The sequence below is a fragment of the Aedes aegypti genome, chromosome 1 (assembly GCF_002204515.2).
Source record: "Aedes aegypti strain LVP_AGWG chromosome 1, AaegL5.0 Primary Assembly, whole genome shotgun sequence".
In the NCBI taxonomy this organism is placed as follows: domain Eukaryota; kingdom Metazoa; phylum Arthropoda; class Insecta; order Diptera; family Culicidae; genus Aedes; species Aedes aegypti.
This window is the reverse complement of record NC_035107.1, coordinates 305069215-305081682: the sequence shown is the minus strand read 5'-3', so window position 1 is coordinate 305081682 and position 12468 is coordinate 305069215. Positions and strand designations below refer to the sequence as shown.

The window sequence follows — 12468 nt, the reverse complement described above, 5'->3', positions numbered from 1 at the left end:
ATCGAATCGAAATCGAATCGAAATCGAATCGGAATTGAATCGAAATCGAATCGAAATCGAATCGAAATCGAATTGAAATCGAATCGACATCGAATCGAAATCGAATCGAAATCGAATCGAATCGAAATCGAATCGAAATCAAATCGAAATCGAATCGAAATCGAATCGAATCGAAATCGAATCGAAATCGAATCGAAATCGAATCGAAATCGAATCGAAATCGAATCGAAATCGAATCGAAATCGAATCGAAATCGAATCGAAATCGAATCGAAATCGAATCGAAATCGAATCGAAATCGAATCGAAATCGAATCGAAATCGAATCGAAATCGAATCGAAATCGAATCGAAATCGAATCGAAATCGAATCGAAATCGAATCGAATCGAAATCGAATCGAAATCGAATCGAAATCGAATCGAAATCGAATCGAAATCGAATCGAAATCGAATCGAAATCGAATCGAAATCGAATCGAATCGAATCGAAATCGAAATTGAAATCGAATCGAATCGAATCGAAATCAATCGAAATCGAAATCGAATCGAAATCGAATCGAAATCGAAATCGAATCGAAATCGAAATCGAATCGAAATCGAATCGAAATCGAATCGAAATCGAATCGAAATCGAATCGAAATCGAATCGAAATCGAATCGAAATCGAATCGAAATCGAATCGAAATCGAATCGAAATCGAACAATCGAATCGAAATCGAATCGAAATCGAATCGAAATCGAATCGAAATCGAATGACGAATCGAAATCGAATCGAAATCGAATCGAAATCGATCGAAATCGAATCGAAATCGAATCGAAATCGAATCGAATCGAATCGAAATCGAATCGAAATCGAATCGAAATCGAATCGAAATCGAATCGAAATCGAATCGAAATCGAATCGAAATCGAATCGAAATCGAATCGAAATCGAATCGAAATCGAATCGAAATCGAATCGAAATCGAATCGAAAATCGAATCGAATCGAAAATCGGAATCGAAAATCGAATCGAAATCGAATTCGAAATCGAAACTCGAATCGAATCGAAATCGAATCGATCGAAATCGAACGAAATCGAATCGAAATCTGAATCGAAATCGAATGCGAATCGAAATCGAAACGAATCGAAATCGAATCGAAATCGAATCGAAATTCGAATCGAAATCGAATCGAAATCGAATCGAAATCGAATCGAAATCGAATCGAAATCGAATTCGAAATCGAATCGAAATCGAATCGAAATCGAAATCGAAATCAATCGAAATCGATATCGAAATCGAATCGAAACGAAATCGGAAATCGAATCGGAAATCGAATCGAAATCGAATCGAAATCGAATCGAAATCGAATCGAAATCGAATCGAAATCGAATCGAAATCGAATCGAAATCGAATCGAAATCGAATCGAAATCGAATCGAAATCGAATCGAAATCGAATCGAATCGAAATCGAATCGAAATCGAATCGAATCGAATCGAATCGAATCGAAATCGAATCGAAATCGAATCGAATCGAATCGAATCGAATCGAAATCGAATCGAAATCGAATCGAAATCGAATCGAACGAATCGATCAAATTCGAATCGAATCGAATCGAAATCGAATCGAAATCGAATCGAATCGAATCGAAATCGAATCGAAATCGAATCGAAATCGAATCGAAATCGAATCGAAATCGAATCGAAATCGAATCGAAATCGAATCGAAATCGAATCGAATCGAATCGAAATCGAATCGAAATCGAATCGAAATCGAATCGAAAATCGAATCGAAATCGAATCGAAATCGAATCGAAATCGAATCGAAATCGAATCGAAATCGAATCGAAATCGAATCGAATCGAATCGAAATCGAATCGAAATCGAATCGAAATCGAATCGAAATCGAATCGAAATCGAATCGAAATCGAATCGAAATCGAATCGAAATCGAATCGAAATCGAATCGAAATCGAATCGATCGAATCGAATCGAAATCGAATCGAAATCGAATCGAATCGAATCGAATCGAAATCGAATCGAAATCGAATCGAATCGAATCGAATCGAAATCGAATCGAAATCGAATCGAAATCGAATCGAAATCGAATCGAAATCGAATCGAAATCGAATCGAAATCGAAATCGAATCGAAATCGAATCGAAATCGAATCGAAATCGAATCGAAATTGAATCGAAATCAATTCGAAATCGAATCGAAATTCGATCGAATAGAAATTGAGCCGAAATCGAATCGAAATCAAGTACTCATCGAGCAAAGCACATCGTTTGACATTTCCACATGGCTGCGTCCTTCGTTCCCATTCAGAGCTCGAAAGTGTTGCCATTCTCGTTGTTTCGCTGATCGTCGTCGTTCCATCCTCAAGAATCGTCACACTGTTCAGTCACACGTGATCACGCCATAAGTCGATTCATCAAACCAAGCACATCACCAACAGAAACCATTTTCCAACATTGGGAGATTAAAATTCTCTCTTTCGCTGTGTCAGTGGCTACTATGTTCTCAATGTCTACTCTGTTACACTGTCAATCTATCCTGTCTGACTGTCTGTCACACAAAAAAAAACCTTCCGCTCCGTTTCTCTTTTCCGCTAATACCTCTAATTCTAACCGTTGTTCTAATTGCAGTTCGCACTGAAACTGAAACTGAAACAGAAACTAACGTTGTTCGCAAATCGAAACTCGGGGACAAAAAGGGCATCTATAGCAGCGACATTAACTTGGACGCCTAACTGAACTGAAACCCCCTTCAAATCTTAGTAAACCAAACAAAAACTGCCCTTTTTCAGCAACAATTGCAGCCGCCTGCTACGTTTTTTTTCGTTCCGTTTTTTTCTTGAATCAAAGTAACACAAACGCGCAGGGATAAATTCAGATTGGTAATATAAAATTTCGATTCAAATTCCGTATGATTTGCACAGCTGTTTGCTATGATTTTCCTTTTTATTTTCGGGTTATGTTTTTATGATTCGGTTGCTGTCAAAAAATTAGCTGCGTACTTGCGCACGGGTGACGCAAACTGTGAATTCCATTTTATTTTAGTTAATCTCGTTTTGATGCTCTAACTTACGTCCCCTCACGGAAGCCTGAAATCTAATCCAAGTATGCATTTTTCTTTTACACCAACGAAAAGAAGAAAAACAAGCACAACCATTTAAGTAAAAGCTCTTGAATAGATTGGAAAATGGCGGATGCCGATGATAAATTCCGTTTGGTTGGTTCGACGCGTAGATTATGCCGGCAGATTATCCCGTTTACACTAGAGATTGACATTTTAATGATAAGCCTTAGCTCAACTTGTACAGACACACCCGCCTACTATGAACAGAGTTTCTATTTACAATTAAAAGTACGAGAATACAGAGTCTATTTACAGGGGAAAAACAAACAGAAGAGATAAAAACATAACCTTCTACGTTTCCATGGTGATAACAAATAAATATTTTCTAAGCGAACTGAATCGAAACATTATATTTACAAAGAAAACCGTTGAGGAAGCCTGAAAAACGACGTTCAACAAAATGTGGTAACCAATGTAAATAAGTTAAGCGAAACTTTCGGTAAAAAGAAAATGATCAACAATAAACGCAAACGTAGAAGCTCTCTCTATTTAATTCGACATTTCTTTCTTCAGTAACCACCGCCTCCTGTAGTCCCGTTGTGTGTAGAAAATCTGTGATTTGTAGCATGCGAGCCCCCTTCTGGTACTTCTCTTCTAGCTGTAGGTGTACAAAGCAAATAGCAAAACCATAGCAAGCCATGAGGTGCTAAAAATAAGTGCCACGCTGTGTATATTTCTTCAAATCGTATAATTTTTCAAACTTTCTTCACTCAATTTAAATAAAAAAAAATCTTCAATACAATCTGACAACAAAAAATCAAATCTTCCCGAATTCGCCTGAGTAACCCCTCAAAAACCGAGCGATGAATGCGACTCCGCAAAACCAACTACTTGTTTAACCACTATTAAACGTAAGTAAACTTCCTTATTGTCATCTTCGCGCTTGTCTAACATGTGGCCCATTCACCCTACAAAGTCGTAATCGCTTACCCTAACCATTCAGTGCATTCCCCATCACACATCACTCTCCACTCACACCGTAAACCGCGTATCGTTTTTGATTTTTTTTTTTACTTTGCGATTTTTGTTCCAACTAACGCCAGTCCGAACACGACGACAGAGGGCCAAATTCCAAACGCAATGTGACGTCTATTTGTTGTTTCGAACGAATTGGCTGCGTACTTTGCGGGGTTGCGTGCACACGTTTCTGACAGAGAACACAACCGACACCTGGACAATCAATGCTCCTTTGGGTCATTTCCTTGGCAACCGGAAAATATCGCACCACCCCGGCCTACTAATCATGCCCTCTAGAGCGCGCTCTAACCACGCTCCACGACGGATATTCGTTTGATTCTTCTTCTGTGTCCTTTCCTTCTCTTTCGCGCCATTACCCCGCACGTACAAGCATCACTTTCTCTCTCTCGATTCCATAACGCAAACTCATTCTCCTACTTTCCTCTTTCGCTGTCATCCTTCTCACTCGCACCGATGCTGCAATCAACCATCATCATGCTATTCTTCCATTTTCTCATCCACACACACACTCACCTAACCTGGCATCGTTCTCCTTCTCTCTCTCTGTGTATTCGTTATCGCTCTCTCGTGCGCGATCTCCCTGTATCACGCCTTCCAGTGAGATTAAATCCAGCCCGGCCGACGCGCAAGTTCAACAACCCGAAGCTGTACGACGACCCCACGGACGACAAGCTGAAGGACAAGCAGGACAAGATCGACCGGGTCAGCGAGCTGAACAAGATCCGGTACGAGCCGGTCAACCTGGAGCAGGAGCGCCGCAAGCTGCTGGACGAAACCAAGAAGAAGGAGGAGGAATCGTTGGAGCGCGAGCGCAAGCGCCAGGAGGACAAGTCCCGTCAGGAGGAGGAAGCTAAGCTGGTGGCGGAGAAAGCTCGCCTTGCGGCCGAAGAAGCCGAACGGAAGCGAGCGGAGGAGGAGCGGCTAGCCGAGGAGGCACGCATCGCTGAGGAAGCCCGGCTAGCCGAGGAGGCGCGGCTGGCTGAAGAGGCCAAGAAGGTATGTTTGGCGGCGGGTGGTTTGAAGAAACTCGTAAGGATAAGGCAAATCTCAAGAAGATTCTTGCAGAATCCATTGGGAAATGTTACAGAATCCATCGGGCATTCTTGTAGAATACTTCGGGGATTCTTGCAGAATCTTTCGAGGATTCTTGCAAAATCCTTCGGGGATTCTTGCAGAATCCATCGGGAATTGTTGCAGAATCCATCGGGGATTCTTGCAGAATCCATCGAGGATTCTTGCAGAATCCATCGGGGATTCTTGCAGAATCCATCGGGAATCCTTCTGGGATTCTTGCAGAATCCGTCTGGGATTCTTGCAGAATCCTTCTGGGATTCTTGCAGAATCCTTGTGGGACTCTTGCAGAATCCTTCTGGGACTCTTGCAGAATCCTTCTGGGACTCTTGCAGAATCCTTCTGGGATTCTTGCAGAATCCTTCTGGGATTCTTGCAGAATCCTTCTGGGATTCTTGCAGAATCCTTCTGGGATTCTTGCAGAATCCTTCTGGGATTCTTGCAGAATCCATCTGGGATTCTTGCAGAATCCTTCTGGGATTCTTGCAGAATCCTTCTGGGATTCTTGCAGAATCCGTCTGGGATTCTTGCCGAATCCGTCTGGGATTCTTGCCGAATCCGTCTGGGATTCTTGCCGAATCCGTCTGGGATTCTTGCCGAATCCGTCTGGGATTCTTGCCGAATCCTTCTGGGATTCTTGCAGAATCCTTCTGGGATTCTTGCAGAATCCTTCTGGGATTCTTGCAGAATCCGTCTGGGATTCTTGCAGAATCCGTCTGGGATTCTTGCAGAATCCGTCTGGGATTCTTGCAGAATCCTTCTGGGATTCTTGCAGAATCCTTCTGGGATTCTTGCAGAATCCTTCTGGGATTCTTGCAGAATCCTTCTGGGATTCTTGCAGAATCCTTCTGGGATTCTTGCAGAATCCTTCTGGGATTCTTGCAGAATCCTTCTGGGATTCTTGCAGAATCCTTCTGGGATTCTTGCAGAATCCGTCTGGGATTCTTGCCGAATCCGTCTGGGACTCTTGCAGAATCTTTCTGGGATTCTTGCAGAATCCTTCTGGGATTCTTGCAGAATCCTTCTGGGATTCTTGCAGAATCCGTCTGGGATTCTTGCCGAATCCGTCTGGGATTCTTGCAGAATCCTTCTGGGATTCTTGCAGAATCCTTCTGGGATTCTTGCAGAATCCTTCTGGGATTCTTGCAGAATCCGTCTGGGATTCTTGCCGAATCCGTCTGGGATTCTTGCCGAATCCGTCTGCGGACTCTTGCAGAATCTTTCTGGGATTCTTGCAGAATCCTTCTGGGATTCTTGCAGAATCCTTCTGGGATTCTTGCAGAATCCGTCTGGGATTCTTGCCGAATCCGTCTGGGATTCTTGCAGAATCCTTCTGGGATTCTTGCAGAATCCTTCTGGGATTCTTGCAGAATCCGTCTGGGATTCTTGCCGAATCCGTCTGGGATTCTTGCAGAATCCTTCTGGATCTTGCAGAATCCTCTGGGATTCTTGCAGAATCCTTCTGGGGATTCTTGCAGAATCCTTCTGGGATTCTTGCAGAATCCTTCTGGGATTCTTGCAGAATCCTTCTGGGATTCTTGCAGAATCCTTCTGGGATTCTTGCAGAATCCTTCTGGGATTCTTGCAGAATCCTTCTGGGATTCTTGCAGAATCCTTCTGGGATTCTTGCAGAATCCTTCTGGGATTCTTGCAGAATCCTTCTGGGATTCTTGCAGAATCCTCCCGGGATTCTTGCAGAATCCTCCCGGGATTCTTGCAGAATCCTCCCGGGATTCTTGCAGAATCCTCCCGGGATTCTTGCAGAATCCTCCCGGGATTCTTGCAGAATCCTCCTGGGATTCTTGCAGAATCCTCCTGGGATTCTTGCAGAATCCTCCTGGGATTCTTGCAGAATCCTCCTGGGATTCTTGCAGAATCCTCCTGGGATTCTTGCAGAATCCTCCTGGGATTCTTGCAGAATCCTCCTGGGATTCTTGCAGAATCCTCCTGGGATTCTTGCAGAATCCTCCTGGATTCTTGCAGAATCCTCCTGGGATTCTTGCAGAATCCTCCTGGGATTCTTGCAGAATCCTCCTGGGATTCTTGCAGAATCCTCCTGGGATTCTTGCAGAATCCTCCTGGGATTCTTGCAGAATCCTCCTGGGATTCTTGCAGAATCCTCCTGGGATTCTTGCAGAATCCTCCTGGGATTCTTGCAGAATCCTCCTGGGATTCTTGCAGAATCCTCCTGGGATTCTTGCAGAATCCTCCTGGGATTCTTGCAGAATCCTCCTGGGATTCTTGCAGAATCCTCCTGGGATTCTTGCAGAATCCTCCTGGGATTCTTGCAGAATCCTTCTGGGATTCTTGCAGAATCCTTCTGGGATTCTTGCAGAATCCTTCTGGGATTCTTGCAGAATCCTTCTGGGATTCTTGCAGAATCCTTCTGGGATTCTTGCAGAATCCTTCTGGGATTCTTGCAGAATCCTTCTGGGATTCTTGCAGAATCCTTCTGGGATTCTTGCAGAATCCTTCTCGGATTCTTGCAGAATCCTTCTCGGATTCTTGCAGAATCCTTCTCGGATTCTTGCAGAATCCTTCTCGGATTCTTGCAGAACCCTTCTCGGATTCTTGCAGAATCCTTCTCGGATTCTTGCAGAATCCTTCTCGGATTCTTGCAGAATCCTTCTCGGATTCTTGCAGAATCCTTCTCGGATTCTTGCAGAATCCTTCTCGGATTCTTGCAGAATCCTTCTCGGATTCTTGCAGAATCCTTCTCGGATTCTTGCAGAATCCTTCTCGGATTCTTGCAGAATCCTTCTCGGATTCTTGCAGAATCCTTCTCGGATTCTTGCAGAATCCTTTTCGGATTCTTGCAGAATCCTTTTCGGATTCTTGCAGAATCCTTTTCGGATTCTTGCAGAATCCTTTTCGGATTCTTGCAGAATCCTTTTCGGATTCTTGCAGAATCCTTTTCGGATTCTTGCAGAATCCTTTTCGGATTCTTGCAGAATCCTTTTCGGATTCTTGCAGAATCCTTCTCGGATTCTTGCAGAATCCTTCTCGGACTCTTGCAGAATCCTTCTCGGATTCTTGCAGAATCCTTCTCGGATTCTTGCAGAATCCTTCTCGGATTCTTGCAGAATCCTTCTCGGATTCTTGCAGAATCCTTTTCGGATTCTTGCAGAATCCTTTTCGGATTCTTGCAGAATCCTTTTCGGATTCTTGCAGAATCCTTTTCGGATTCTTGCAGAATCCTTTTCGGATTCTTGCAGAATCCTTTTCGGATTCTTGCAGAATCCTTTTCGGATTCTTGCAGAATCCTTTTCGGATTCTTGCAGAATCCTTTTCGGATTCTTGCAGAATCCTTTTCGGATTCTTGCAGAATCCTTTTCGGATTCTTGCAGAATCCTTTTCGGATTCTTGCAGAATCCTTCTCGGATTCTTGCAGAATCCTTCTCGGACTCTTGCAGAATCCTTCTCGGACTCTTGCAGAATCCTTCTCGGACTCTTGCAGAATCCTTCTCGGATTCTTGCAGAATCCTTCTCGGATTCTTGCAGAATCCTTCTCGGATTCTTGCAGAATCCTTCTCGGATTCTTGCAGAATCCTTCTCGGATTCTTGCAGAATCCTTCTCGGATTCTTGCAGAATCCTTCTCGGATTCTTGCAGAATCCTTCTCGGATTCTTGCAGAATCCTTCCCGGATTCTTGCAGAATCTTTCCCGGATTCTTGCAGAATCCTTCCCGGATTCTTGCAGAATCCTTCCCGGATTCTTGCAGAATCCTTCCCGGATTCTTGCAGAATCCTTCCCGGATTCTTGCAGAATCCTTCTCGGATTCTTGCAGAATCCTTCTCGAATTCTTGCAGAATCCTTCTCGGATTCTTGCTGGAATCTTTTGAAATTCTTACGGAAATTCTTGCAGAATCTACGAATTCAACGGACTTTTGAAATATGTCTCTTTTTCCACGCAGGCCGAGGAGAAAAAGAAGAAGGCTGCCGAAAAGAAGCGCAAACAGGAAGAGGAAGAGCAAAAGCGTAAGGAAGAGGAAGAGGAACGCAAGCGCAAGGAAGAAGAGGAGCGAAAACGGTAGGTTGCATCGCTTAACGTATGTTTCGGGGGAATTGATCCCTCTAGGGGTTATTGTACCCTCAAGGGGGAATTTATTGGTTCACTTCTTTAAGCGGCCAAAAAGAGCAAAATTTTATTCAATTGGCTAAACCAATCCATGTTTCAAAATTTACTCGCAGATTGGAAGAGGAGGAACAGCAACGAAAGGCCGAAGAGGAAAGAAAACGGTACGATTGGCAACTTCAAAATTCAAAATTATGACCCTAAATTAATTTATTGTGTGTACTATATTGGAATGACTCTAATCCATTGAATTGTACTCTTCAGATTGGAGGAGGAAGAGCGCAAGCGTAAGGAAGAAGAGGAGCGCAAGCAAAAGGAGGAAGAGGAGAAGAAGCGGTGAGTATTTTCAAATCGTTGAATGAGCTCATTATGGGAGCCGAACTTTCATTGATACGTCTTTCAATTCTTCAGATTGGAGGAAGAGGAAACCAAGCGCAAGGAGGAAGAGGAAAAGAAACGGTAAGTGATTTACCGACTGGGACAAGTCTACTTGACAGTTTACTTGACGCCGTCTCTCTCTCTCATTTTGCACAGAGTGGAGGAGGAACGTCTGGCTGAGGAAGCTCGCCTTGCCGAGGAAGCCCGCCTGGCCGACGAAGCCCGCCAAGAAGAGGAGAAGAAGCGCAAGGAGGAGGAGGAAACCCGCATCAACGAGGCGCAGAAGATCCGCGAAGATGAGCTCTCAAGGTTGAACGAACTGGAGAAGCAGGCCATCGAAGAGGACAACGTCGAGCTGCTGCGGGAGATTACCGAACTGAAGGCCATTGCCCAGTCCGACGAGGAACTGCTGAAGCGTCAAGCTGCCAAGCTCGAGGAAGCCGCTCCAGCTGCGGAGGCCACTGCCGAGCCAGAAGCTGCTCCAGCGGCTGAGGAAGAGGCCGCGCCTGCCGAAGCCGCTGCTGAGGAACCCGCCGTCGCCGCCGAAGAAGAGGTCAAGACTGAGGAAAGCCCAGCTGCTGAAGAGTAAACTCAAGACCGACGTCGACGCCTAGGTTAAGATACTACATTAAGTGTTCAAGATACTACTTAAAGCGTCCGCGCAAACGCAATTCAAAATTCTGAAAGACACTAACGACTACCGGCGGCTATCTACAGCCACCGGAAACTGATTGGAAACGAACTCGACACCTATTCGGAATGAACTCATCGCAACATTCGTAGACAACCGACGCCGTGAACTCGAAACGCTCAGTAGCTGTGCTTCCAGCCACCCGCCCAACCGTACGGAACAGCATTCGGGATATAGATCGTGGAGTCTATATGGAACGCCCTTCAGCAAACCGTACGGCATCCCTGAAACTCTCGTGGATGACCAATGGACGCAGCCAACGGGGTGTTGAACACTTCATCTCTAGTGCATTTCTCTATCGCTTTTAACTCGATTCCCGTATCTTCCGCCGCCCGACCCGAACATAATATAAGGCTTTTATCCAAGTTACGTCATTGTTTCATTGTATTACAAACATCGAGACACATACATACAAGCATTACACAGATCTGTTAAGTTTGAGAAACTGAATAAAGAAATTTTAAGATCGAGGCTGATTCTGATTTTACAATGTCACCTCCAAGTCGTTGATTGGCTGCGTCTTGACTGGCTGCAACAGCAAATCATTGTCCAGATCTTCGAACGTCAGATGCCGAACTTTCGCCAACTTCTCCTCCAGCAGATCACAAGACTTGGTCAGCAGGGGTTCCCACTTGGGCGGCGGCAGCTTGAAGTCTTCCTGCGGTGGGATCGAATGCAGCTTTATGTCCGGCCCAAGCAACATCGAGACGTGGTCGAACATGTCTACCAGCGCAGTAGCCTCGTGGAGCAGATCCGACACGGCTCGGTGCTGGGTGTCACTCCATGTGACAGTTTTCTTGTTAGGACGTGGCCGTCGCGGTGGTATCGGCGAAAGCCGCATGTTGGCCAACCGCGATCCGATCACCAGGTCTTTGAACTCGGCCCACGGTCGATTGCCCTCACCGATTGAGCGCCGCGGTAGTTCCCGGCGAACGTAGTGTTCCGACTCTTCGTCCGAAAAGTCCAAATTCTGCCAGGAGTTGAAAGCCGGAGGTTCCAGGAATCGCGATTTGTGCTGGGCTGCGTCCTGGGACGAACCGGCCAGTAGATCCGGGGTAGGTTGCTCTTTGATACTGTCGTTGCTATGGCTGGATTCCATGTCATCCAGGTTTTCCAGCTCTTCCAAGTCCGAAGTCCTGAAGAACTGTTTGATCTTCTCGTCCATTTTGATCAATTCTTCCAAACTGGACGACGTTTCAACGCCTTTTTCACTGGGTGCCTCGTCTATTACAACCTTCGGAGCCGGACCGTCCCCTGCTCCAGAATCCAAAAACTTCCGGAAAGAAATGCCGCTTCGAGGAAGAGCCGTCTGTGTTGCTGCGTCCAAGGTTGGAACCGATTCCGTCATCTGCGCTACCGAATGCGTCAGGATAACTGAGAAACACAAGAAACAACTTTCAGCGATCAATGTACGGCCTACTTCGATCACACACACGCTTACAATTTCCTATTTCGCGAATCACCAGATTGCCGTCGGTAAGAATCTCCTCATCGACCATCGGAATAAGGTCTTTGGGTTCATCGGTAGAAACTTCCTTCATGAGCTTCGTATGCACCGGATCGGTTTGGGCGGACGCATTCACGCGACGCAGCCGTCTGCATGGAAGAGGGAAACATAAATCTACTGTCTGAAATTCGAAGAATTTGACATCCATTGCACAGTGGAGAAATTGCAAGAATCAGAATGCATTTTTTTCCTAATGATACTATAAGAACTATAAGAAATGAATCTACTTTCACGAAGATGCCTGCAGAGTACGAAAAATGGTTCTCACAAAATCCAAGACGAGTCAAGCGAAAATACTTCCAAAATCACATTGTTTGTTTCAGAATCCTTTTAAATTTAAAATCCCAGAGCCATTGATTCTTGAAGAATTCCAGACGGATTCTTGAAGAATCTTAGAAGGATTCTAGCAGAATTCCAAAAATATTTCCAAAGGATAATACTTACAGAAACCTAAGAGGATTCTAGCAAAATCGCAGAATCATGTCGAATGATTCTTTGCAGAACCCTAAGAGATGATTTGTACAGCACCCCAAAGTATGATTTTTTGAATAATCCAAGAACATGCTTGCAGAATCTCAAAAGATTCTTACAAAACCCTAGAGGCGAATTCTTGCAGAACCCCAGAGATTCTAACAAAATCACAGAAAGGGCAGC

At 44.7% G+C, this 12468-nt stretch overlaps 2 protein-coding genes across 14 annotated transcripts in view; one reads left to right on the top strand and one right to left on the bottom strand.

Moving 5' to 3' along the window:
* The window catches only part of LOC5576127 (uncharacterized protein CG45076), a 51617-nt gene extending 40840 nt beyond the window's left edge, over positions 1-10777 (top strand). For 6 of the 13 annotated variants that reach the window (XM_021838415.1, XM_021838412.1, XM_021838406.1 and 3 more), the window contains 6 exons: positions 4691-5088; positions 9078-9193; positions 9355-9402; positions 9503-9574; positions 9650-9697; positions 9773-10777. In XM_021838415.1, the coding sequence (XP_021694107.1) occupies positions 4691-5088; positions 9078-9193; positions 9355-9402; positions 9503-9574; positions 9650-9697; positions 9773-10205 (1115 nt within the window). In that variant the 3' untranslated portion in view covers positions 10206-10777. The remainder of the gene's footprint in view (positions 1-4690; positions 5089-9077; positions 9194-9354; positions 9403-9502; positions 9575-9649; positions 9698-9772) is intronic. The other 7 variants (XM_021838416.1, XM_021838414.1, XM_021838413.1 and 4 more) reach the window with 2 other exon arrangements.
* LOC5576125 overlaps positions 10670-12468 on the bottom strand; it is a 37350-nt gene continuing 35551 nt past the window's right edge. The window contains exons 3-4 of the mRNA XM_001662421.2: positions 11749-11903; positions 10670-11681 (exon numbers count right to left, since the gene is read on the bottom strand). Coding sequence (XP_001662471.2) covers positions 10792-11681; positions 11749-11903 — 1045 coding nt within the window. The 3' untranslated portion in view covers positions 10670-10791. The remainder of the gene's footprint in view (positions 11682-11748; positions 11904-12468) is intronic.